Here is a 27,324-nt window from a genome sequence, read left to right as displayed (position 1 = left end):
CTATTTATGGGCAAACTGCTCATGACCAAATGGAGAAAAGTAAACTGCATGAAGTTTAGTTGATAGCAAGTGAATATCCAAACCAGAGGTCTTGGAACAGCATGGAGTCAAAACTTTTACAAACCTAAGGCATCAAACCCTTAACCACACCTAGAGACCAGAGACTGCCATAAGCCAGACAGCACCCAGGCCACACAGCTTGGACTATTAGCTTTAGTCTACTGTGCACAAAGGGGGTTGGGAGGGTGGCCTAATGATTAAGGCGTTTGCCTCACAAACACAAGGTGCAGGGTTTGAGTCTCACAAGGGATAATTGGCTAGGCTTAAAATGGCTCACAAGGGCAGTTAGCTTAGTACTGATCTATGAACCTATGAATCCTAAGTTCCCCCAGTGGCAAGTGACATTCCATTAGGAAAAAGACTCAAAGAACATAACCTACCACCATCACAACTCAAAAACTTTCACTTTTCACCCAAGATCAAAAAAAGTACACCATGCTATCCAAAAAGAGTACTGAAGCTTCCTTTATAGATCAGAAATGGGAATGTTAAAACAATGGAATTCTGAACAGAACAAGGGGTTTACTGATGCTTGGCAAGGTGTCCACTGAAATGAAGCCCAGCTTTTTTGGAAGCTTACCAATATAACAAAGCTTGCCAATGCCATTTACTTTGGATAATGGACAGCTGCAGTGCTTGGCATGGAGCAGACCCCACAATTAAAGCCATCAGTAAGCCTACAGAACAGAGTATTGAGCCAGTATCACAACTGGACAAGCTAGCACTCACCATGTTCAGAAACCAAACACCCATGCAGCCAGCCACTATGTTCCAGCATTTTAGTTGGTACAGCATCCCTTGAAACCTCTAGAATGCTAGTCTTGGCCTGTCTGACAACACAGGTTAAGAGTCCTAGTCCAATAAAACATGCATTACCCAGCTTGCACACTAGGCCAAACTCAGAACATACCCATTCAGTTTGATCCAGAAGTAGTTGAGAGAGGCACAAGGCAGACGAAGCAATTTCTGAAGGACGATAGTGTACCATATCGTAATCCATTAGAGTTAGTTCCATTAGGTACTTTGCAAGTGCATGTTTCTTGCCATCAGCCTGGGAGGAAAAAAAACAGCTTATTTGGCAGTCTAGGAGGGAAACTAGACATTAGCAAGTTTATTTGTAGGCAAGTTGGAAAAAACTAAAGGTCAAAAATTCTTGCCAAAGTGAGTCTACAATACAAAATGCAGTTTGTACAAGATGACAAATTTAACCCAAAACAAAGCTAAGAGCCAAAGTTAAGGCTGAGAATCTTTAGGGTTATTCCAGACTGCATAGCAAAGGCAGCACCCCCTGCTCAATGAGTACTCCAGTTCATATTCACTACAATTTAGAACTAGTCAAAACAAAATCAAGGCTGTTGGCTTTAGCATAGAAAGCAAGATACAATTGCTTAGAGTACCAGAAATCTATATTAAACCAGAAAGTTTAGAACTGCAAGTGACTTTTGCAAGTGTCAAACTGTCAAAAGGATAGTTACATACATTGCCAGCTTTAGATGCTCTTCGCAGAAAGTGAAGTGGCAATGGGCGTCCCAGGTTAAACTTCAACTCTCTCAGTATCATCATCTCCATCTCTCTTATCTGGGCAGGAGTGTAGGCATCATCAGTTATATAAACAAAGTCCCCAATTTCTGGTGCATACATTTCTTCATATTTAGAGGCTAAAAGCATAGATGTCACACCAACCAACTGAAGCATCTTGCGAGAAACTGGCTGGACCTGAAAATTAGAGCCATAAATGGATTTATATCCAAAGAGTGGTTATAAGTTAGTCTTAAGTCTAATTGTCTTTTAAAAGATATTTTATGCTGCACCAGGCAGTTTAAGTATGTGTGAATACAGGAAGAAATCTACCAATGATAAAGTGTAGTTAGAACCTACGACTTACCATGCGTTTTCAAATACCAGAGCTTTCACTAGTCCCAGACAGGTGGACACTCATGGTGAATGGTACACCCAGCCATGACACCCTCCCATCCTAGAGGGACCCAGATACTGGATTATCCAGGAATGTTCAAAAACCTTGCTATATACCAGAAGACTACAGAAGATTAAGGTTACTATAGAGAACCCACAACTAGGCTGCAACATGAAATTCTAAGTGCTACTGCAGCAATTAAGTGAAAAAAAAACAGACCAGCACTAGTTTTAATAGATTGTTAGAGCATATAAAATGTTGTAAGAATACTGAATTACAAGAATCACAGGAGCTTAAAAAAGGCTCAGGAAGAGTTTGAACTGCTTATCCAATGGGATAAGCATCTCCCAAATCTGCAAGTCTAGAAGACTTTGTATTTTGTTGCCTAAAGTGTTTATAGGCATTTACAACTAAAGTACTCAATTTTCAGTGGATAGCAAACAGAGGTGACAAAATGGCTGGGAACATTTTGGGAGTGTCATGAGCTGGTAGACTAAAGATGCCCTGCAGACTACTCAGATGCTGTGTGAGCAGACAGGATTGACTGGGGAGATTTGAGCCATGACACAATTAGAATTATGTATTCCATAGGCATGCTTTGCCAAGTAATTATGGTGGCTGCCAAAGCAATTAGAAAATGGAAGTTAGTCTAGACTAACTTAAGTAGGAAACAGATATACTGTAATTGAAAATGGGAACACTGGGAATATGCAGAGAAGAGGAAGGATTTGAATGAGCCCTATAATGCTCAGTGACTGGATAAGTGATGTTACAGTTTAATAGCATCCGATGTAAGTTTGCATCTAAAGTGATGTCAATGTTTTCCATTTATTCAAATTGCAAACTGCCCATGTCATATGCGATTAAGTACTAGAGTTGCTGGTCCACAGGTCTGTAGTAGACCAGTACAGCTATGGCAAGTCTAGCTCATGTAAGGTGAAGGCATGTTCAGGCAATTAATTCCAAAGTGGCCTGTGGGAGGTGCCAACAGTATATAAACACCAACTGAAAAGGTTCAAATGCTCTGCCATCCCGCCATCACCAAAATGTCCCGAAATTTCAGACCTCCATGCAATACTTTGTCTTGGGACCTATGCAGACCCCAGGGTGCTGACCCTTTTCAATGACTTGACAGTATCCTGCACTTGTTGGTTTTACTGTGCTGGACACAAGTGATAGTAACCAACACCCATCACACCCAAATGGCAGGTTCCATGTTTACTCACTACAGGTGTTAAGGGCCAAAATTTGCAAGAATAATTTAAGTCCAAGCCACAGTATTGTATGGGGACTAGTGGGGGCTTGGCCATTGTATGGACAAGTCCTTTGTATAGAGTGTCTTGTTGTTATTGCCATACAAGTGCCAATGATATTTGAGGAATTCCCAGCGAGATTTCATAAGGTGTAAAGTCTTCATCCTCAGAATGAAGTTGACCTCCAAGGGGACTGCATCCTTCAGGAGCTACATGTTTGAAGCAGACTTACTGGAAGCTGTTTATTGCTTTGAGTTAGTCAACCGGACCTGCCAAGTCAGCTGTAGTATCTGTGCAGATCAGATAAAGTTCTGAAGTAATTGCCATTTCAGTTACAGAAGACTTTATAGCAAATGCAAGACCCCAATTTAAGTCAGGCAGTTGTCCAAATCACTTGCGATTTGTCCATACCTACAGTGACAGGACATACTGGAAGTTACCAAAGCCATCAGCAGAAACCTTCATGTAAAGGCTGCTGCACTGAGGGCTCAAAGTTACAAGGGGCAGGGGGTATTGCCTACCAAGGGGCAGGGGGTATTGCCTACCAAGGGGCAGGGGGTATTGCCTACCAAGGGGCAGGGGGTATTGCCTACCAAGGGGCAGGGGGTACTGCCTACCAAGGGGCAGGGGGTACTGCCTACCAAGGGGCAGGGGGTACTGCCTACCAAGGGGCAGGGGTGTGCCTACCAAGGGCAGGGGGTACTGCCTACCAAGGGGCAGGGGTACTGCCTACCAAGGGGCAGGGGTACTGCCTACCAAGGGCAGGGGTACTGCCTACCAAGGGCAGGGGTACTGCCTACCAAGGGCAGGGGTACTGCCTACCAAGGGGCAGGGGGTACTGCCTACCAAGGGGCAGGGGGTACTGCCTACCAAGGGGCAGGGGGTACTGCCTACCAAGGGGCAGGGGGTACTGCCTACCAAGGGGCAGGGGGTATTGCCTAGGTATTCTCCCTAGCATTTCTTATAGTGAAGGGTCTGCCAGTGCTTGGGTGCCTTTCCTCTAAAGAACTGATTTCAATGACACTGGCTTCAGTGATTGTCAGGAGGCTTGACACTGTTCAGGGCAAAACTGCAAAGTAGAAGAGGTGCTCCAACAAATACAACACCCAGTGCCTGCAGACAATGCTTCCCCGAAGCCATTCATCAGAATGGAAGTCTTCCTGAAGTACGAAGTCCATTGTCCATTTATGGAGATTGAGGAGCACCAAGTCAGAACAGTGACCCTCTTTATATACAAAATGTCAAACCTGCAAAAGGCATCTATCAAAGATAATCATATGTAAATCATTATGGGCTCTAATGGAGCAACTGAAGCCACAAGTCAAGATATAGATTAGTGAAATGGAATTCTGAAAATGGTATCCAAGGGGTCTGTAGTTCTTAAGCTACACATTAAGAAAGGTGCTGCAAAAGGTACTGCAAAGGAAAATGCAGTCTTCTCCCAGTTGTTAGATTAATAGAACATCTGATTGTGACTCTATAAAATGTCAGTTAATCACAAGTATTAAGCCCCTTGTACTAGCTTAAGAGCCTTGTACAGCTCCAATACATTCAAGCTTCAAACCCTCATTTTGTAATGTAAGCAAAGGACTTTGCACAAACCAAATTAAGTGGCTCATTAGCTACCACTGAGGTAGAAGTGTGCACTTGATAGTAAAAGCCTACTTCTATGGCAGTTCAAAACGTAACATTCAAAACCGTGGTGGCCAACAAATTGAACACTTTAGGTGGATAATTTCACATCCGCAATTAAAGCTTGGTAACTTACCTGTAGAAATCGATCCATAATTGCAATAGTCATGTAGAGAGTTTCCTGCAGTAACTGAAAACGGATGTGCACTTGAATAAGCCAGTCCACCAATACTGCGCGCATACGTTCATTTACCTCTTTTCCCTGAAGGTATCTTTGACAAATGGGCTGCTGTTCCTATGGATGCAAATCAGTCAGTTGTATTTATACATTGCTATATTGTATAATGTTAGTAGTAATCATTTCCCTTACCCAGCAATGGTAAGGCTTAAATTACTAGTACATTTGAGTGTAAATAAGAACATGCTGGGGAGGGAGAAAGAACCCAAGCCTCCATCCTTCACCCTGAAGGACAGGTGGTAAAGGGGGTGCTTGGAAGCTTTAGATACAGCAAGCTAAATACTAACCTGAAGCACAAGCTTCATAAATGAACTGAAGGACTGGGGGTTACCTCTTGCCAGAAACTTGAATTCTGGTAGAAACAGCTCTTCCAGTTACTCTGGAACAGTAGATAGCCTGCAATTTAACAAATTTATTATTTTCCTTGTAGCTGTATATTATATAGCAACTAATCCATCTAAATTCTTTTTTAGAGACCAACTTGGCTCAATCCAGTTACAATGCCACCAGCTGAAAGGTCCTCTGAAACAGACTTGCCCGGTGGTAGCTGAAAGTGCTTTTGACCAGACTACCTGGCCGGCAACTGCATGCAGGACTCTAGCAAGTACTAGAAGGCAAATGGGCAAATAGGTCTAAGAGAAAGCACACTTACCTCCAGTTGTCGCAAATACTGATAAATATCTTTTACATATTCACTGCACAGCTGTGGGTTGTTGGCATCTTCTGCATCAATGTCATGTACATTCAACAGTGCATCAGAGAATGCTTGGCACAAGTCTTCCTTCATAGATACATCCATAGGTGATGGAGAGGGTGGTGGCTGTAATACAAGACATTAAGTTTCCACTTCTAGAATAACTACCCTTAGTTAGATTTAGATAAACAGATTTAAAATTGTGCTCAACACATTTACACTGAAACTGGCAGCATTGAATAGAAGACTTTTCACAAGTTACAATGCATGCAAAACATGCCACAAAACCCACTTTAGTGGGCAATTGGAACCAAATGCATCAAGTTGCAATTACAGATCAGGCAGCCCATGTAGGTAGGGAGGACTTTAAAGACTGCTGTGAAGATTACAGCAGCCCTGATTAAGGCAGATTTTGGACAAGGCCACCAGGTTAGGGGTGAGGGGGAGATCTTGGTCCAGGAAGGCACTCCAAACTGCTGTCACTCCTGTGGCTATGGAGCCATTGCCAGCAGGTGGATGGTACAGACAGGTTATCAGGGATCCAGACTAGAAGAAACTCTGCTCTGGTAATCTGAATAGCTCTTGGGAGACTACTCCATCTGTGCATCCAGACTGCAGCAGTCAAGACTGCAAAGTTGCTATGCAACTGATTGGGGTGCCAAAACAATCCCCAATTCCCAAATGGCAGAGTTTTGGTAGGTTTTCTGATGCCACTTGTCTGTTGTAGAATGGCACACAAGCCATAAGTTCAGCTAACTGCCTCGAAGTCTGGAAAAGTGAAACACCACTGAAAGAAATGGACCTTACAGTCAAGTACTTATCCTCTGTGCACCTTTAAGTGCACAGAAAGGTGAGCTTTGTATACTTTCACATCTTTTCCCACATCCCTTACTGTGCTGGAACCTTAGCACATGCAGTCAAACTCACTCCCTGAAGTGATTTGACCTCTTCAGTGGACAGCATTCTGTAACCAATCTGCATAAAGGGTCCCAGTACGAACTGCACAGATGAGATTTGGACTGAAGACTGGCAACTGCCTCTGGCAGAGAGCCAGAAACAGTAGCTCTGGACCAAACAACAAGCCCAATATTACAGGCCAGAAACTGACCAAGAGGACCTTGGGGAATGAAACATTTCCAGACTTGTAACCCGCCTCCCTATCGGGGAGGAAATGTGGTTACACACTTCAGTTCTTGCTCTCCAAGGAGCTGAGGGACTCCCACTGCAGAACCAACCCTGTTCAAAGGGGAACCCACTGCAACTTGCATCATTGCCATACAAGATTAGATCAGAACAGGATATTGGAAAGAGGATTCTACTCCTAGGATGGCTCAAAACAAAAGGGCAGTGTTCATATCTCTGGAACAAGGATTAAGTATAAATGGCAAATTCAGCACAAACTTAGTATTCTAGGTCTTGCACCGAATTTTAAGAGTCACAGTAAACATTGTAACTATTAAGTTTGTAAATATACATCTCAGTAACCACGTGTCAGAATTTTATTGATCTAGCAGAGAGCTTTCATATGAGACTAGAGTTCTGTTACTTGGTTGAGACTTCGATATTTATATGATAGGAAGAAATCTTAAACCTTGCACATAGCATGGTTTTGGAATTATTGATCCAAATATGAAGCAATGACACCTGGTGTCAGTTTACTGCAGATGCACCTGGAAGTGCTTTGTAAGGAGACCTGTTATGGCAAGTTCTTGAAGCTGCCTACTGAAAGGTATCATGAACAGTGGGTGATTGATGCAGACCCAGCTCTTCCCTTAGACACCAATTAAAATATTGTGGGCAAAGGACTGGGTTTAAATTTAGGCCCCTCAGGCTGTAAAGTCAACCTTCCCCCAACACATGGTACTTTCCAGGACCTCTAGAGCCACTTGTGGCAGCCTCTACCTCTAGAGCCACTTGTGGCAGCCTCTGGAGTGCAACAGCATTTTAAACCTCAAATCTACAGTTGCAACTTGACAGTACCAGTCAAGGACAGCTTGTTCATCCTTTTGCAAGACCCCCCCAATCTCCAAGTAGCAGTTTCAACTACTTCATCAGCAAAAGGGCTTTTAGACAAGTATTTCACTGCTCACTTCAGAAAGTGAAGTTACCCACAATACAGCACACCTTAGGAGGGCATCAGGTAAAGTCACTACCATGTGATAAAGGAGACCATTCCAAAGAAAGTTATTTTTGCCAGATTCAGAGAGGGCACTGTCGCCCTATACTCAGGGGGAGTAATGGTACAAAATGCTCCATTCTATATGGAGACTGAAAAGCTCCATACATCCAACAGCACAAGTCTCATCATAGACTCCAAGCAGCTCAGTGCCTCATCTACCTCGCAGAACCAGTGGTCCCATGTTAAAGGGGACAGTTCTACCAACACTGACCTGAACCATCAGCAAGTAAAACTTGGAGATTTACCCAGCTCTTCCCTCTCAGACTACAGTTTAGTCTCAAGGCTAAATGTAATCTTCCTTAAAGGATAGCCTGGACTGGACGTGTGCTTAGGTTTACCCCAGGACTAGCTGGGGTCTTAAAGGTAAAGCGAAAGCATTAGGGCATCCATAGGTAGATTACCAAAGTGCATGAAGAAAAGTTGCCACTACCTACATCAGTCTGTAGGGCAACACATGGGTCTCTAATGAAGTTCTAGTATGAAGCAAACATTACAAGCAGTCTTCCTAGGGATCCTGTGACCCCCCCCCCCCCTAAGTTGCCACTACCTACATCAGTCTGTAGGGCAACACATGGGTCTCTAATGAAGTTCTAGTATGAAGCAAACATTACAAGCAGTCTTCCTAGGGATCCTGTGACCCCCCCCCCCTCCCCACTCATAGGAACCAATGTATGTCACAGAAGCTGCCAGGCTCATCAAGTATGCAGATGCTTTGTTCCACAACAGGTCAGGAGTGAAGTACTTTTGCAAAGATCTTTGGAGAAGCAGTCACCAAGGCCAAGAGGTAAGCTGGTAATGGGTTCCTGTGCCAACTTTAGGCAGCAGCTGTGGTTCCCTATGAAGAGGGGAAATGGGAGTTTACAATACTGGAGAACCTACCGATTAGAGAACCTACTAATTAGATGGACAGAGGGCCTACAAAGTAGTTTTGGAACCCATGCTTAGACAGAGCAACCAGAAACTGTCCAGGAGAAATCCTCCTTGCCACCCCCCAGAAACTTACTGCCCCCTTTCAAATTACTTTATCTGCACCAAGTTACTGCAAGACTTGTTCTCAAGTACAAGCCTTTAACTCTGTGCTACCACCTGAAGACCCCCATCAGACCCCCATCAGACCAGTGGCACTTCATATGGTAGGCAGTTAGAGCCCTAGGCCTACAGTTCCCTTTAAGCCACTTTCCTGCCACTCAGACCAGCTCAAGTTCCAAGTTAGTCAACTGCTTTGCATGGAATTGCTCCCCTTCAGACAGCCCCAAAGGCAGCCCCAAAGGCAGATTAGTCCAAAGATCAATAGAGATGCATAGCCAGTCAGGCTCATCTCCAATACCTCCAACTCTAGGATGCTGCCCTAGCCCTTACAAGCCATCTTACAATCTCATTCCCAGGCAGTATTGGTAATTGTTCAGCTCCAAAAATGCAATTAACCCTTGCCTTCTCACTGGCCAGACAGCAAATCACTCATTACAGTGGTGTCTGTAGTCAGGCTTCTCTGGTGCAGGAGGGAAGTCCTCCAGTCATTGAGAGGAAGAACCAAACGGGTTCAAATGTATGCCAAGTACAGACCCCCCCCCCCTTTGCTTCCCATCTGAAATGTGGTGTTAAAGACATCCAATAAAGTAATCTGGGGAGGAAAGGCAAAGACCAAACCCCAGAGGGAAGATATACAAGAGGTACAGGCCAAGTGTCCTTCCAGATTCCAAGCCCCCCATATTTCCTCACTAGGAGAGGCCCAATGAGTATCTGTATGGTTGCATGCTCTGGATAAGCTGCATTAAGCCTTTGGCAAACCTGAACCAATTCTACAACAGCCTTGAAAGACTTTGCAGTTTTACTCTCGGGCAAAGAATTCAAGGAGAATGAAGCCTGCAGGAGTCTGGTCCAACTGCATGTACAAAGCATCAACTTGAATGCCATTAGGTTACAAAGCAGAGTAGAATAGGAGCACACTGATGCATTTCAAGTAAAAGGCCTGCCAAAGCATTTTGGTCCTTGCACCTTCAAGCCTACATCTGTGCCCTCCAGCTATATTTTTGGTAAACTGGCATCTGCTTGGGTGTTATGGTACAAGGACCTTTTCTAAAGGAGGCTTTAGAAACAAAGCAAATTTGGCAAAGACTGACCTTGTGGCCCAACAACACTGCACACTAGTCCAACATGTACCCTTGTTGTGGATGTTAGACTGACAAGCATGAGCATATACCAATAGAGTACTTATCCATTTAGCTATGGTCCAAAATGGAAACTAGACAAGAGATAAAGTACTTCAGCATGAACAAGCATCTCTAATGGAATGCACCAGTGTCTGAGACTAAAGGTTGGGAGGGAGGAATGCCAAGCTTGAGTATTTGAGCCTTCTGCAAAAAAAAATGTACACTTGTAACTGACATCATATACAAAAAAGCAAGCTGTTCTGGCCTATGCTTCCTCTTAACTGAGCAGTGGTCAGGCTAAAGCATACCATGGATATGGTGCAAGTCAAAGCCTCAAATAAAAAGCTATTACAAGATTAGCTGTCAACCCACCAGAATAGCAAATGACAGCTAGCTAAGTTTCAGCCTGGCAGAAAAGGCCTCAAAATGGGTAACAAAAAACTGAACCTTTGAGAGAATTTTAAAAGTCTGGGGCAGTAGTCAGCAACTGGGCACGAGACCTTCACATAATTATGGGTAAAGGCCATGAGCTGCAGAGAGTTTGCAGCAAGAGTAGCATTACAGGAGTTTAAATCCACAAGCATTCAGCCTTCCCCAAATCCCTACCTTCCACCACCTCATGTTAACCAACTACTTTATTCCAACAAGCATTTCTATGGATTAACCACCCTTAGAGTAAATTAGCCACACAAAGTAGTGGTGTACAATGTTCCCCATGCGATTTCATCTCACCTTCACTTACACATGGGTTTGGAGCTGTTCATCTCAGAGTTGGCTGCTTTACTAGCAGAGTAGCAAGGCCAGGTCCCCATCCCATGATGCACTGTCCTACCTCAGATCTAGTTTGCTGAACAGAGCATAAACAGATACCAAAAATACTCCAACTGGACCAAGTCCCAGAACAAGACCACCAGATCGCCAAGTCTACTTGTTCAAGACCCTGGAGGGGGAAGGCAGGTGGGAATACAAGAATGAAGGAGATGAACAGCTCACATGGAATGTTATGGTACACAACTTTATGGAATTTCTCAGATTGTGAAGTGCCCCAAGCACCATCTCCTTGGGTGGCTCATAGAAGTATTCCTCAGAACCATAGAGGGCCCTGTCCCTGGAGGCCTTATCCAGTTTGTAAAGAGTGATAAACTGGAGGTGAGGACCATGTGGCTGCTACACAAATGGTATCTATAGGCAGCTGTGCCAGAAAGGCTGAAGTGGAAATTGCCCTGGTTTAAGTGTGCCATGACCAATCTGCAAAGAGTTGTATGTGAACAAAAGGTCATCCGACCACCATTTTGACAAGTGTTTACCATTGGAGTACCCTTTGAATCTGAAAAGGGGACAAAGTTGATCCAAGTCCTTAGACCAGTCTAAATAGAAAATCAGAAGTTGCCCATGGATGTAGAGTTTCTGCAACATGTGTCCCATTTTCTTTGCATAACTGGGAAAATAGTCTGGTTGAGATTTGTTTCAGAACAACCTTTGGTAGGAATGAAGGATTTGTTCAGGGTTATAGTGCCTTTTAGGCAAGGTTCAAATGACATTCACCACCATAACAGAACAGGCAAGCTGCAATCAAAATTGTAGCTTGCTAAAGATCCCACCATGCCCCCAGGATTCCCAGTCCTTTTCTTGATTTACTGGAAAATATTAGGGTTCAACCAAACACCCTAATAATGGGAGATTAACTACCCCACCATTAGCTAGGAAAAACTAGTGTACCAACTCCTTCACTCAATGCTTTCTGGAATTCATAAATTCCAGTGCCCTGGACCAACTTTTCCACACCCCACACCAGGGGCAACAATATCCTAGATCTAGTCATTACCAACACGAGTTATTCTAAGGGCAAAGCATTCTATAGCTATGTCAAGAATAGCAATGGCACCACCCAGATCTGCTCAGAGTTACAGCACAATGGCATGAAAGTTACAGAACCAACTGATACTGCCAACATCCTGGCAGATAGCCAACTTTAGCCAACTTGGTCAGGAACTATTGGTAACCTTCAAACTCTGCATCCCACCCAGTTTGGGTTTGTGAAAAGCAAATAATGCCTTCTGAACTGGATTGCAGTCACCACAGCTAGATGCCAAGGCTTGACACCATCCCCCATTCTGGAATTATAGCTAAATTCCAGGGATACAAATCCCTACATCACAAGAGGGTACAAATCTGACTTCAAACCAGTGACAAGTTGAGTACCACAGGGTGTAGTCCTGGGACCACTCCTGTTTTGGTATCTACTCTGAAGTAGAGGCCAACACAGAAGGCCTCTGGATAACTACATTTGCAGAAAACTGCAAACTAGGAGCCAGCAAATGATGGGCCTCACTGAGATGCCAGAGGTCAAGAGGCATGGCCTCAAGCTTAATGCCAAAGAGTGCATAGTCATCCCCTTTGATAACTCTGTACCCATGAACTACCACAAACAGCAATTTACTTAGTGTGATGGGAGACCTTGGGACCCAGGTGGACAGTACTCCTTCACATCACCACAGTAGTCAGGAAATCCCATGTGGCACACCTAATCACAAAGGTTCTCATCCAGGAAAGTAGTCATTGTTCCCCTCTACTCTGTAAAATGCCCCTTTTGGACTGTACCTAAAGACATCTGCAGCTGGGAAGGCCACAGAAGTACCTCAGAAGATTACTAGCCTCAGATGGCCTACACTGGTCTCAAAACTCCAGCTTTACTCTGTAGCATAATGCCTACTCAGGAGATTTGAGTAACAAAGGAATCAGAATCCCAAGCTACACTCTACAGACCTAAACCTAGTCACAACAGGACATGTGGGAGGGATAGATACCCATCCCAGAGACTTCCTATCCTCTGAACAAGCTACCCATCTGTCAAGCAAAGTTCCTCATTAGCACTCAAAGAAAAATCTTTGAGTGGATGGGAAAATGGTAAATGCAGCCCAGGGATAACTTGTGGCTCTGCTCTACAGGGGCACAGGAAGTTAAACTTTCTTGGGTGGTTAGGCCCTGGGCCAAGTGCCTGGTAACTATGAACCCAAGTATAGGGCTCTGTACAAGGCATGTAGTTCTAAAACTAGAGTAGAGCAGAAGTAATAGCTACTAGGAAATTGTCTTCCATGATAGGCATTTCAAATCACAGGATGATGCAGGTTCAAAGAGGGGGTAAAATGACCTGCAAGGGCACAAAATAGCAGATTGGGTTCCAATGGTCTCAAGTGACTAGTACCCTTAAAGAGATTGCTAAAGCTGCTCCTTAAACAGACTAAAGAAATAAAGCCATATATAGATACATTTACACCCATATCTTTTCCACTTGCCAAGGTATAGATTCCTAGTAGAAGAAACTACATGTCTTGTGCTGTAGATATTTGTGAACTGGAGCAGCCAAGCTGTTTTAGGAAATGAATTTCAGGATAAAAACCCTGATGAATTTATTAGACTACCTGTAACTGGGTCCAGGATCCATGGTTCCTTAGTTGAGGCTGCAGAAAGGAACTAAATTTGACAAGGCCCCAGTAAGGGACTATCAAAATAATGGTACCTCCCAGAGTGCTGCTTTTCTATGAGGAAACTGGGGAAGCATAAATTCATCCTGGAGACCAACTGTGTACAAGTGCATCCCTTGGGGCATCTCCCAAGTTGGAGATCAGGGCAAAATAGTTGCTGCATTTGGTGACTGCAGGGGTTGCAAAGAGGTTGCAGCAAGGCTGGCCCCATCTGCAGAATCTCCGAGGAGTCCCTGAAAGTAGGAGACAGTATTGCTCTGCTCAACTTGAGCACTCACATTAAGGACTGGGGTGGATGTTGCCCACTGCCATACTCAAGGCCTCTTGACATAAGGGGTATGATCTGGTTCTTTCCAGTTTATGTATTAGACCACTGACATGTCAGTCAGTATTGCAATTGTCCCTAGAGAAAGTACTTCTCATCTCTAGGACATTGAACAAAGCTGATCTGCATAAGTGTGCCTTGGGCTGTCCTTCCTTGAAAATGCCCACCCTATCAGGGAGGCATCTGTGGTCAGTGGCAACTGGGGTTGGAACAAAAGGGCATCCTATTGTCACTTTAGGTAAGCCACCAGATCCTTCTTGCATGAATCGTGCAAGACATTGGAAGTTCCTGACAAGACCATTGTGTGAAACTAGCCATTGCAGTAGTAATGGCTGCTACTAGCCATTGCAGTAGTAATGGCTGCTGCCATGATCCCTAGTAATTTGAGCACTACTGAAACTAGGGCTCAGTTTAGGGATGCGATTCAGAATTTGAAGATGCTTTCCACTGGAAGTTATGGTTCTAGAAACTGTCAAGAGTTGCTCCAGATAAAGACAGTACATCTGGATGGCTGTAAAGTAGATTTGTCCCAGTTTACAGCAACCCCCAAACTGCAAAGATCTAAGGCAGTCTCCTGTGCTTGTAGGAGTTAATGCTCTGTGGTGGTGAGGAGCCAGTTTTCTAAATATGGAAACACCTGGAATCCCAAGTGAGCTGTGACTACTGCCATGCATTTGGTTTAACACTGGGGGCTGTAGGGAAACAAAGGATTTTAGCCAGGTGGCTAGGTACAAAGAAGTGTTACTACCTCCAGAGATGGCCAGACAGGCTTCCTTTCAGGAGCACTGGTGGGGATCCCTGTTGATTGTGCCCCCTCTTGCCACATGGACAAGATCTCCCATTATTGCACCTCTGCCTCTAAGAGTTTCACATTTGTCAAAAGGAGCTCCTTGGATTTACAGAACCACATTTCCCACTTTTCTGACTTTTAATACAAGGTCTGGTAAGAGTGGAAAACCAGACTGCAGACAAGTCTCTTGCCCACACCTGGTAAAGAGTTTTTCACTTTGTCCAAAAAGTGAAAGATCATAGGGGATGCTTACAACTAATAACTTGTAGGGTAGGGCTCTGCAAAGGAGCACAAGTGCATGACATTCCTGTCCCCACTGCCCTACTTGTTCAAACAGCTTCATGAAGAGTTGGAGGGAATTAAGATAGGAAGCTGGAGGTTACCTTATCCAAGACCCCTGCAGCTATTGCACCCTGTAGAGTATCTAACTCCTTAAGATCTGTTTAGTCTGGTGAAGTGAGAGAAGTGTAAAGGCTGAACTAAACATGCACTTTGTCTATGATACTAGAATCTTTATTAGGAGGGTGAATAGATGGAGGGCTGGCTGCCACCACAGCATAAATGGGTACTCCTTTGGAAAGGCAAGCTGGTTATAAATTTCAGCCTCAAGAGGGACTGGTTCTATGGTATCCAGGGACTCTTGAGAAAAGAAACTCATTGAAGGGCAAAGTCACCCAAGAGGAGACCTAAGCCTTCAGGAGTACTGGACCCAGTAGGGTTAATGGGATTCCAGCCACCCCTCTGTTTTAGAGATTTCTAAGATAGAGAAATTGAGGGGACCCTTTATAAGTCACATCTGATGCGATACAGATTCCTGTGGGGAATCCAGATGCTTCCTCTTGCAAGTACACTTCCTGGGGACCTCCTCAAGAGAGCTTCTGGGGAAGTCCTGAACAGGGCTCACCTGATTGGGTCACCATACTTTATCTGGTCCCAGAGTGAGGGATCAGTGAAAGACACAGGAACTTTAGGGGAGGAGAGTCAGTTCCACAATCTGTTCCAAATACTGCGGGAAGCACTAATTGCATCATGGGATAGAAGTAGGCCACAAGCTGTTTTGAAGGCAAGAGCTTTAGCATTTGACAGTCTGAGCTCCAAACCCAGTGAGAAGGAATGCAAGCTAGAACTTCAGCGTCATGGTATTGTTTAAACTAAACCTGGAAAGTGAAAGAAACTAACCAACACTTGAATCTGATTTACTTGCAAGTACTGTAGCCAAGCAAGACTACCCAGAGGAGATGCAAGTGCTCTTTGAAGAGATGGCTTCATGGAGGAAGCCTTGCCAGGTTAGTTATGCACATTGGGATACACTTTAAATAGCAGGTATTAGCACAGTGTTACCCCCAGTGTTACCCCCATACCACTTCAAATGGTGATCAAACGGTACCCCAGGATCTCATGCACCGCTGGAGTGGCATTTTCAGGCTTTTATGCCATTTACTTTAAGTACCACTGGAGATCAGCAAGTCAGTCCCTGCTTGACAGGAGACAAGTGGAAAAGGAACAGATTTCAGTTTACTGCAAACTCCCAAGAGGAGTTACTTCGAGAAAACATGTCTGCTGTTGACAAGTACACATTGGAGGAATACAGATACCTATTCAGACTACATGCTGTGAAATGCAAATCAATTAGCCTGGGGAAAAAGCAGGAAATGGGTATACAATTGCCATACATGTTCATTCTTCCACAAAATGATGAATATATAAACTACCTCAGATCTTGTTTACCACTTCAGTATATGGGGGTTCCAATTCTTGAAATACTGGCTACTAAAAAAAATTTCTTCCATGAAAGAAAACAGGTTGCAGCAGGCTCAAATGGGTGTTAAGGCCTGCAGCACTAAATTTAGGGCCCCAAGAAGTAGGATTTTTTAAAGTGAGGCCTTGGTTTAGATGAGCCAATTTATCCCAGTATGAAAGTCTGCCATTTCTAACCAGATGAACTAGTACAGTCAGTGAAAAAACCCACATTTATAGGAGCTGTAAAGGGTTCAGTGTGTTTCCATTTGCTAGAATATAGTTTCCTGGGAGGCAGAAGATATCATTGGTTGTCTGGACAAATGGAATTGGAAAAGCAGTCAGCCTGAGGCTTGCCATACCTGGGTGCATTATGCCAGTCTGGTGAGACAGAAGTTTGAATTAAATAATGCCAGAGAAAGGGAAACATTTGTCAAGGTCAAAAAGCAATTAGGATGACCATGCTCCAACCTGGAGGCTTTCTGAATGAATTGAGAATTAAAGTGGGGATATGCAGACATTGGGGGCCAATCATAAGTACAGCATCCCTCAGACCCCCCCCCCCAGGGGGATTAGGGAAAAGTTGTTCAGGGGTGAAAACAGATCACAGCAAGGCTGGCCCCATTGGTGGAATAGTAGCAATTTTCATGGACCATTCATAGGCAAGAATGAAGGTTGTCTAGCACACTGGATTTTCCCAGAAAATGTTGCAAATAGAACCTAGTTCTTACCAACTTTCGTTGGCAGAGATGCACAATTGGTCTCAGTCCACCCCCACCATTTTCTTGGCACCAAAAACCTTGAGCAAGTTCCAAATTGCACCTGGAATGGCAGGATCTCATTACTCTAGCAGCAGCTTTTATCCGAATTGCTGCTTGCACCCAGAAGATTATACATCCTCTAGAGGACCCTCTGCACCCAAGTATACCTAGCCAGGCTTGCTGGTGCAGGGATCATCCAACTGCCTCCAGGAGGTGGGCAACTGGGTCTTTCAGGAGTGCTGGCAAGGTTTTGTTAAAATCTCTCGCTTGGATCTACAGGTAATTTCTGCTGCAGAGTGTCCATTTGACGTTCCTACTCCATGTGTCCTGGAAAAAAAGACATTTAAGCACATTTTCTGAATGGAGTTTTGAAAGTTAGAGGGGGAATCAAACACTAGGTTCTACAGTGCCTGGATATTTCAATACCCACAAAGAGAAGTTAGCAGGCAGAGTCAGCCAAGATATGGTGGGTCCAGTACCAAGTCTGGAGACCAGATTCTTCAGGCATCTAGAGACTGGGCATCCAGCCACCTCCAAGATCTCTAGATGTCAGGAGAACTTCAGGAGAGACTAGAGACCCTCCCCATCTGTATACTTTAGCTGGATTTTGGAATAAGTGCCTCCTCTTGCACATACTCTGTGGACCTCCTTTGAATCAAGAGGGGAAAATTAGACCAGCCCTCTTTGCAGCCTCAAAGGCAGAGCAGTCTGGAGAAGGACCTCATCCAAGACATGCTTTTTGGATTTAGTCACCCCTCCTGAGAATACAAAGTATCTCTGAAGTACACCGTTTGGAGCTTTTGCATTTTGCTAGCATGCCAAGTTGAAACTAGGATACAAACTGAGCTACAGAGTTTGGCTAGAAAGCTAAATATACCTGCAAGCCCACAGCTAGCTTGCCACCACACTCTGGGAACCTTCTGAGCAAATAGCTTGCTACTGGTTTAAAGCAGTTCTGCTAAACTGCAGATTGAGGCTTCCGAATGATTAGTTTATTCCACAAAGTGAAACTAAATGTTGATCGAAAGGCTGAATTTCACATGAAGTCACAGCCCAGGTACACACTTTCATGCCAACAAGAAACTGGACACTCAATGTCACTACAAATATTTACAGCTACCTGCAAGTTTGATGGGCTGTTCACACTGATGCCTACCTTTTCATGGGTTACCCCAGTGAAAGTCCCTTGCAGAACACTGGAAGTTAGCAAGATAAACTTGCACAAATAGAGGTTTAGTTTCAGGCAGAACTGTGCCAGCCAGATAGTCCTAGGGGAATGATAATTTACTGAAGGTGGCAGAGCATGACAATTATAAATTGCATCTACATGAATGTTGATGATTTCTGTATGGCAGCTACTCAGTTTAAAGTCTAGTGGTAGTGCTGTAGTCATCCTGTAGGCCAATGCACCTTTCACTATTTTACCTCTGAAAAAATAAAGAGTAAGCTACTTTAGAAACAAAATGGACAAGCCAGCTATACTCACCTTTGGAAGTACCTGTTCTGGAACTCGAATCAATGGCTTCACAACAACTGTAGGTTTGTTCTTCACAGCTACCTTTGCATTTGGTTTAGTCCCCACAGGCTTTGCATTTTTAGCTGGCACCTTGGCCTTTTCAGCCTTCTGCAGGAGTAGCAAAAAAAAAAAAACAGAGCTGTATTATATACACAATGAACCAATTTTGCAAGTCAAGTGTTAACATGTACCACATACAAGTCCTACAGTAATTTGAGTACTGCTAGAGCTGCATGGGGGTCCCTAGGGGCTATAAGGGACTAGCCTCTAGTTGCAGCTTCACAGAATCTCATCCAGTACTGGGTCATTTCAGTTTTTCTAGCCAAATAAGAGATTGGAACTGCCCTCCAGGCAAAACCCAAAACACTCAAATGGATTCCTCTCCAAAAATATTTATTGCAGATAATCCACACGGAAAGCAAACAAACCCATCAGGAAGTAACTAAAATGCACGAGTTGTGTTTCTGGGAAGGGATGTCACAAATGTATTCAGAATAGGATGTCTTTGCTGCCATCTGATGAAGTTCCAGGTTAGTGTGTACTTTTGGGGACAAAGTGTTTATGGTGGCTTAACATTCACTCAAGTTTGCTTTGTGCAATTTGGATTAAGTGGTTTGCGAACCAGTTTCTTGGTTGCTGACACTCATTATGGATGCCTCAAGCACTAGGCCTGAACAGTCAGAAATTAACAGAAGGCAGATGCATTAATAATGTTTCACTCTTCTGGCTCTGGTTGTGAAGTTTTGATCAGTTAATGGCTTGGAGTGTATTCTCAAATATAGTTTCATCCTATTCTTGCAAGCTTACCTTAATCTGCCTTGGATAATATGGGCACTAATGAGTGGAGCTTTGAATACTTGTCAACATAGCAAAAATATTTGTGCTATGGATCAGGTCAGTGACTTAAAATGGAGCAAGTGCTTGTTCTAGTAAAGACTAGTTAATACATATGTAAACATGCACAAGACAGGCTCAGTGGCAAGTGTCTTGATTCTTTCAACAGTACCCAACCCAACTTATTTAAACCATTAGAAAAAGTAAAATTGTCCCCAAATGCTTAAGGATGTGGCATTATCAGATTTAAACTGAGTTTCAGTACAGAATATATGTAAACTCATTAAATACAATGATATGCAGCTTGATAAGCTTGTCATGAAGCAAATGATTGGGACATAACATTTCCTGTTAACCAGTTTGATTTACCTCCACCTCAGTGTAGAGAAAAGGAAAGCCAAGAGAAAGTGATGTGGATGAATACGGAGCAGACAATGCCTATCCACCCCCCCCCCCATTCACAGGAGGCAGACATTGATGGGGTTGATTTTGATCAGCAAGATGCTAATGGCTTAAACAGTACCCCCCCCCCCCGACTAAGGAGATCAGAGTGTATCCAGAACAGATGGATGGATAATGTCAACAATTCAGTCTAACCATAGGGGCCATGTTACAGAACTACCACCCCATCTGGAATGAGGGAACTACAAGAGATCCTGGAGGGGGTAGGACTCAACTCAGAAAATGTCAAGCCAGGAGGTATTGATATGTTGACCAAGGCAAAAGTTATACCTTCTAGAAATCTGTCTGAATTTGTATCTACTCTTCCATGGAGTAGAGGTGGTTATCCCCCCAATAAAGTACTTACAATCCTGCTCTACACCCCTTGGGGACATTGATAGTTTGTAAAGTTGACAGCATACTGCACCCAGAAAAATGGTTTTACCTCAGATTAAAAATTTAAGTGAGGAAGAAGGAGAGTCATCACTACTTGCCAATAAGCATAAGGGCAATGAAACCTGACAAGGGGTGGTGTATTAATGCAGTGACCATTAGGAAAATATATGCAACAGACACCCCTACATATTATAGAAAGCTGCTTAAATGAGTTGGATGGGGCTTACAGATTAAGGGGCACTTGGAAAACCAATTTGTAGAAAGACCTATTTCTATAGAGGAATTAGAAAGTCTGATTTTACAGTCTCTGGAATTCAAGATGCACAAGAATTTATGCCTGCCAGCCAGCCAGCACCCCCCCATCCCATGTACCCTACTGTGGATGTGAGGGCTTCCATTACACACCCTATGGCAAGGTTCCTAGATACTGAACTAAGAATTTAAGGGAACCCTTGCTGTATAAAGATTCCTGGGATTTTGAGGAAGATGAAACTGATAAATCTTAGGTTATTACAATGCGAATCATCTATTGCAATTCCACATAGGTAGACAGTTTTGAATATCTTTTAGTTGGTCTACCACAGGGTGTATAATGTTGGTACGGACTTGGTGCTGTGTGATTTTGTTCTATTTGATAAGAAATTGTCTACAAGCTCAAGGGGTGGCCGTGGGTGCAGCATGTGGCAGGTTATATGCTAAATGTTATGTTAATGGGAAAGTAGGTTTGACAGTACCTTCTTCCCACACTGCCACATGTACACCCATTTCCTTGACTATTTTCTTTATGGAAGGAGCCCCCCCAAGGACCTAATCAATCCATTTTTGTATTACATAAATGCCACCTCTTCCAAATATGCTATACTAGTCTCTTCAATGTTTCTGTAAATTTGTAAGAGGTGGCATTTATGCAATACAAAAATGGATTGATTAGGTCCTTGGGGGCCCCTTCCATAAAGAAAATGGGTGTACATCCAAATATGCTATACTAGTCTCTTCAATGGTGTCTGTAAATTTGTATGCACACCCATTTCCTTGACCATTTTCTTTATGGAAGCCCCCCCCCCCCCCAAGGACCTAATCAATCCATTTTTGTATTACATAAATGCCACCTCTTACAAATTTACAGACACCATTGGAGACTAGTATGGCATATTTGGATGTTTTGCTGAAAAAAGACTATGTACTTTATTTGTGGCTGTAATACTCAAAAGGAGACTAACAGTTCTCCACTTCACAAGCTGCTACCACCCCTTCTCATAAACAAGGGGTGGTAAAGGGCCACTTTGTTAGAGCAGCCAGAATGATAAGCCTGTGGGTAAGGAGTTCACAGGGAACTGACCGAAAATATGGTTGTAGTTTGATCAGACCAGTACTTCAAACTGGTAGGTGGGGTCCATACTGCAACATCCACATAAGCCATTTGTAATTTTAATATGGCCTTTAAATCAGGTGTTTTTACTACCTTTGCTTAGGACTCAAAAAGGTTCTTAACATGACTAAACCGGGAACTTGAGTGAATGCCACTAGGGGGTTCCACTGGTGCCAATCCTGTGTATAGAAGGGATTGAAATCTAAATATATTCGAGTGTAATGTGGAGTGTACAGGATTTGGTTTCACTCAAATGTGGGAGATGCAAATTTTGTTCCTTTGAGAATGAAGTTAAAAATCATTAAACTAAGGTTACGATTCAAGGGCTCATGGGATACAGAGGGTTGTGTATGGTGCAATATGTCCTCGCTTTATATAGAAAAAAAAGTGAGCATGTAAGGATCAGGGACAAGTTTGAATTACATGCCCTTGCTAGGGGTACTACACACCCAGACCACACATTTTATTTTGGATATAATACCTTGTTTGGAAAGGTGGGGGGGGGACGACTAGAAAATGCAGAGCTAGTGTCATCTGTTCGAATGCTACATGTTGGCCAGGTCTCAATGACAGCATTTTCCATCTAGTTTACTAAAACTAAAAGCACTGTATAGATTCACAGGTTTCCCCCGATGGGTTTTGCTGGTTGTATTTGAGCAAATGCAAGGCACATTTAAGCCATTTTTAAATTGTAGTGCTATACATGTTGCTTGTAGGATGTATTTTATACATTTAACATACTTTTAAAAAAATGTTGCTTTAGAGGTACATTTATGGTCAGATTCATAATTGCTGACTTTCTGGGGGAAGTGATGTCAAATGTAAAGGCAGTCTCTGCTGCCATCTGATGAAGTTCCATGTTGTGTACTTTGGGGGGACAGAAGCACTTATGGTGGCTTAAGTCACTTGGGAGTCAAGTGAGATTTGGATCATCTGCAATAAATAAGTTTGGAGAGGAATTAGTTTGCTGAGAGTTTACTGTTTCAAACCCAACAGGTTGCAGTATTAATTCAGGCAAGAATAGCTTTGTTAGATTATGCACCATCTGCACAGATCAAACTGGCATTAAAGGCCTAAAAATTGCAATATGCAAGTTAACCCAGAACAGGACCAATATGGACCACACATGGTGTTATGGTTCAAGGATACTGTACAGAGGGGTTGCTTTTTTCCCCCCAAAGGGCGAGGGCTAGTGTCAAAATCCATGCCCAATACATCATGGCAAAGTATTTTTATGTCTGCAACAAGAGATGCTTCAAGGTTTGCAGTTAAGCTTCGCCAGACTGATACCATACACCACTTAAGGCAGGTAGTGAACTTATCCTTTGCCATGGAGCAAAGGAAGTCATGTGGAATGACATATCCAGAATATGGAAACCATGTGCAAGCAACTAGATCAATAAAGTTTTATAATCTCCAAGAAACTAGCAGTAGTTAAGGAAAAGGAAATTTTAGCATGAGATCTTGTACCAATAACAGCCTCTGATCTCATTTCAGGGTGGCAAATTGCACTTAAGGGCTCCAAGAAGTAGCCAGTTCTACAATGAAAGGGCTCCAAGAAGTAGCCATTATATGGTTGAATAGTACAAAGCATGGATTAAATACCAGCACACTGACTCAATGCAGCACTCACCCACATTACTGGGCACAAGCCATGGACAGTGTACACTATTTTCACACCATTCACCCATGAGGTGTTGTGCTTTCTAGAAGCCCACTTCATTGAAGTGGTTACCTTGTTTATGCAAGGACTCAACTGCAAGACATTCACTAGAACCCACACAACCAGCCAAGTTAGCCTTAAGGCTTAGATTTCGGTGGACCAACTTGCTAAATGGTGAAGCCAGCAATAGATGGGTAGAGGACCAAGTTTCTTTGCAGGATCATACTACAGAAGTTAACACTGCTATTCAACATGGACAGAATTGCCACAACTGGATAACCAATAATTCAAGGTTGCCCCATTCAAGTGCAGGGCCTAGGATAGCCAATAATTCAAGGTTGCCCCATTCAAGTGCAGGGCCTAGTAATCCTAGCAAGACAAGATTCATACAGGCAATGTCATACAGCTAAAGGAAATATGAATACAGCATGTACAACACTATGTAGCAGCAGTACCTGCACCCCCCCCACAAAAACTCCTTGAGGCTACACTAATTCTAGCATTAATTTAGTTTCAGTGCAACCAAGACCTTCAGTACAGCTTAAGTGCTCTGCTCGAATTGCAGATTTCAACAGGTGCCACCCTGCCCACCAACCCTACTACTGTAGTCAGATCACCTGGGCCATATTCTGGTATTATCTTTGAACATTGTAACTACTGTAGTTACGAGATGCTCTTACTTATGAAAAGAGCAAGCTCACTCATTTTACAGTAAAAGTGGGTGATGGCTACAACCAACTCCATGTCATCTGAAGGTAGACCCAAAACAAACTTTGGAAAGCTTTTATAAACACAATTACAAAATCTCTTGAAAATACAGCATGTTAAAAAACATGCTACCCCCCCCCCAAGGTTTCCTAACCAGGACCATATAAATCAAGCAAATGTACATAACTGCTAAACATGGTGTATGAGAAATAGAAGCTTCATTCTCATTAAAATGAGACAATTCCCTCAGTCTAGCAACTAATTTTAAAGCCAGAAGAAATATAGGTAAAGTCCTCGGGGGGGGGGGGGTTACCTGCCTCCAGTACAAGCTGCCAGTATACACAATTCTCTTCCTATAATCCACCCCTCACATCTTGATTTCCTAAAAAGAGCCTAGTTACATTTTAATGCAATTGTTGTAGTGTTCATAAAGTCTCTTTCCCTATATAGAAGGCCATACAGGCACTACAAGTGGCCAGGTATACAACCCCCTTACTGTTACAATTGGCAAAACATTAGCTTGCATCAATCTTAATAATGGAAAAGTATACTTCACTTCTATTCAAAGTGCACTGGCATTGCTCACACCCTCCATATTTAACAGTCCCTTTCCTTTTGTTCCTTTGGGTGTTCCTGTCACTATACCCCTTCTTATATACATATTTTACAGGTTCAAAGATGCCTTAGTCAGAAAATGTTCTGACAATTCAGTTTGACTTGGATTTATAATAAAATTTTGTTTTGACCCAGCTCTTCCCAAAAATCAGCCAATACTTAATCACTGTCTTTTATACCACCCCCCCCCCCCCAAAAAATAATCTGATTAATCCTTCAGGATATTGGCTTTCTAGAATGACCACAAATGCTCTTAGCTATAACACTTCAAAATGAACATAAGTTACCACTTCCATTAATTCCAATACAACCCTAAATTCTTAGCTTTTTAATCACTTCTGAGCACTGAAGCCCTCAAAACAAACTAGGATAAAACCAGATTTTTCTGGCAAGGAAAGGCCAGATACCAACAAACACATCAGGATCTCCTTGGTTGTAGATATGCCTCAAGCTATGCATAAGTAGTCAAACAGTTGAATTTGCCAGTTTTAGAGATGCACTTACAGGAGTAAGTGGGGAAGCCATTACCAGAGCACAGTGAAAGCCATAGCAAAAACCTCATTCCTTCTCTATTTTCATAGGACTTCCACCATATTGAAAAAGTAGGAAGACTGCCACCAACAGGAAAACACTTCAATAACTCAGAACCACAAGGTTGCATTTCTGGCAGATAAGACCATGTTACCAAGGAAGGCCCCGTTTTCTTGCTTTCATTCTACCAGAGTCTCTCATACTAGACAAATTATGTGCTCCTCTAAACACACCTATTGTATGCATGGATCTACTTCGCAGAGATACTTACCAAATAAAACTTACAAAACTCAGAAACAAGAACATTGAAACCACACAATGCTGAAGTCCTGGAGTATCAACTTCAGGACAATCACAACACAAAACAGTAAGTCCACCAATGTGGGGGACTCCACCCCCCCCCCCCCAAACTAAAACCTACCAATCACACTATAGTGGAGAACAGGGCAAAGGTTACCATGGTGGACCAGTGATTGCTTTTCCAGGGTTAAATTGCAATGTTCCAGGAGTTTGGCATAGTGAGTTTAACATTCTCATCTTTAATTTGCAATTAAATGTTCCAGTAAGTTGACATTTGGGACTTGTAGGCACATTCTTCTGTCAATAGGATTCAGAAATCCTATAGTTATGGTCTCAACCCAGAGTTGAGAAACACCAAGCTTTAAGGGAAATCACCCAGTGTGGATTGGGAAATTTACACTTCCACACACTGTAGTGCAATCGCTCAGTTGTATAGGGTGAGTTTCTAATAAGTTTTTTTTATATTAGAGTTTGTATACAGTAGTACAGGGTTACCAGCAATGGCCACTGTGTGGGCTTTAGATATCTTCCCTTCTGACTTCTAGAAGGCAGAAGACACATACAATAACCAACATTTAAAATGCAGCATTCCAATAATGTGAGGCTACCTGCATACATTTGTTAGAAAAGGTGAAAACTACCTCAGTTGCTGTGTTTTACTATGAAAGGGGAGTGTTTCCTCCTGTCTACAACAGGAGGAAACAATTCCACAGCTTTGTCAACCAACTCCTGATATTGACAGGAGTAATTGTCCCAAGACTGACAGCAGTACCTGACAACAAGGTAGGCTACAAATTCAACCATGGCTATGATGTCATGCAGCTGAAAATGACTCTAGTATAATAAAGAAAGGGAAAACCCCAAGCTTGATTCCAATGCAAGGAAATAAAAGTATTTTAAATGCGCAAACAGGTCTCCGGTACTTACACAATACTAGAACCATAACGTAGGGAGAAGAGAACCCCCAAGTAAAACTTTAGAAGGGGTGGAGTTTTCCTTTAACATAAGCAACTACTAGAATTTAGACAGCTTTCAGGACGTACTTAATATTAGCCACGTAACAGGAACATTACCTTAGCTGGCTGCATTCCCCGTGTTACGGCTCTGTTTCCGATTTCACCCAGAACAGCTCTAGTCCCAACTACTTGGCTTTTGCCCTTTACAGGCTCCAGAACATCGACATTCTCTACCTCCCTACAGATCTGGAAAAAAAAACATAAACAGAATTATAACACTCTTTCGAGACAGGTAGTCGTATAATTCAGGATATTTAAGAAGGTTAACGCTATCCGATTCACGTTTTAAACAAACGCAAAAAAAGAGTTTTGACCTCGATTTCCAAATCATACTTACAGCACGACGTGTCAACGCCATGATATTGATAAACCACACGAAAAAGCCTTAGCTCGTATATACAAATCACTATTTAAAAGGGAACTTTATTCTTAAAGCACATCGCTGGCCTTGCTATTCAAATACAGCTTCATGAGCTCTCATTGGCTACTGTTTGGTAAAATGCATGCTTGCTATTGGTCGTTCAGGGGACCTTAGAATGCATTCCTGTGGAAACCTTGCCCGAGTTTTGTAAATAAAATAAGTAAATAAATAAATAAAAAGCTTTAGTGTGTATCTTTGCGTTCCAGATTTGTACATGTTTTTAAAGGATTCACTTGGCTAGTTGCTTCGGACGTGATCGCTTTTTTCACGCGTTCGGGAGCTCAGCGTTAATGCT

General features: G+C 43.0%; 1 protein-coding gene across 1 annotated transcript in view; it reads right to left on the bottom strand.

The window, feature by feature from the left end:
- The window catches only part of CCNB2 (cyclin B2), a 41,509-nt gene extending 14,418 nt beyond the window's left edge, over positions 1-27,091 (bottom strand). The window contains exons 1-7 of the mRNA XM_044078571.1: positions 26,946-27,091; positions 26,666-26,794; positions 18,706-18,843; positions 5,751-5,918; positions 4,997-5,155; positions 1,540-1,776; positions 971-1,111 (exon numbers count right to left, since the gene is read on the bottom strand). Of these exons, the coding sequence (XP_043934506.1) occupies positions 971-1,111; positions 1,540-1,776; positions 4,997-5,155; positions 5,751-5,918; positions 18,706-18,843; positions 26,666-26,794; positions 26,946-26,966 (993 nt within the window). The 5' untranslated portion in view covers positions 26,967-27,091. The remainder of the gene's footprint in view (positions 1-970; positions 1,112-1,539; positions 1,777-4,996; positions 5,156-5,750; positions 5,919-18,705; positions 18,844-26,665; positions 26,795-26,945) is intronic.
- Positions 27,092-27,324: the final 233 nt, after the last annotated feature.

Source organism: Protopterus annectens, chromosome 7.part1 (assembly GCF_019279795.1).
Source record: "Protopterus annectens isolate FY-2018-M chromosome 7.part1, PAN1.0, whole genome shotgun sequence".
Classification (NCBI taxonomy): Eukaryota; Metazoa; Chordata; order Ceratodontiformes; family Protopteridae; genus Protopterus; species Protopterus annectens.
This window is presented reverse-complemented; position numbering and strand designations above follow the sequence as displayed.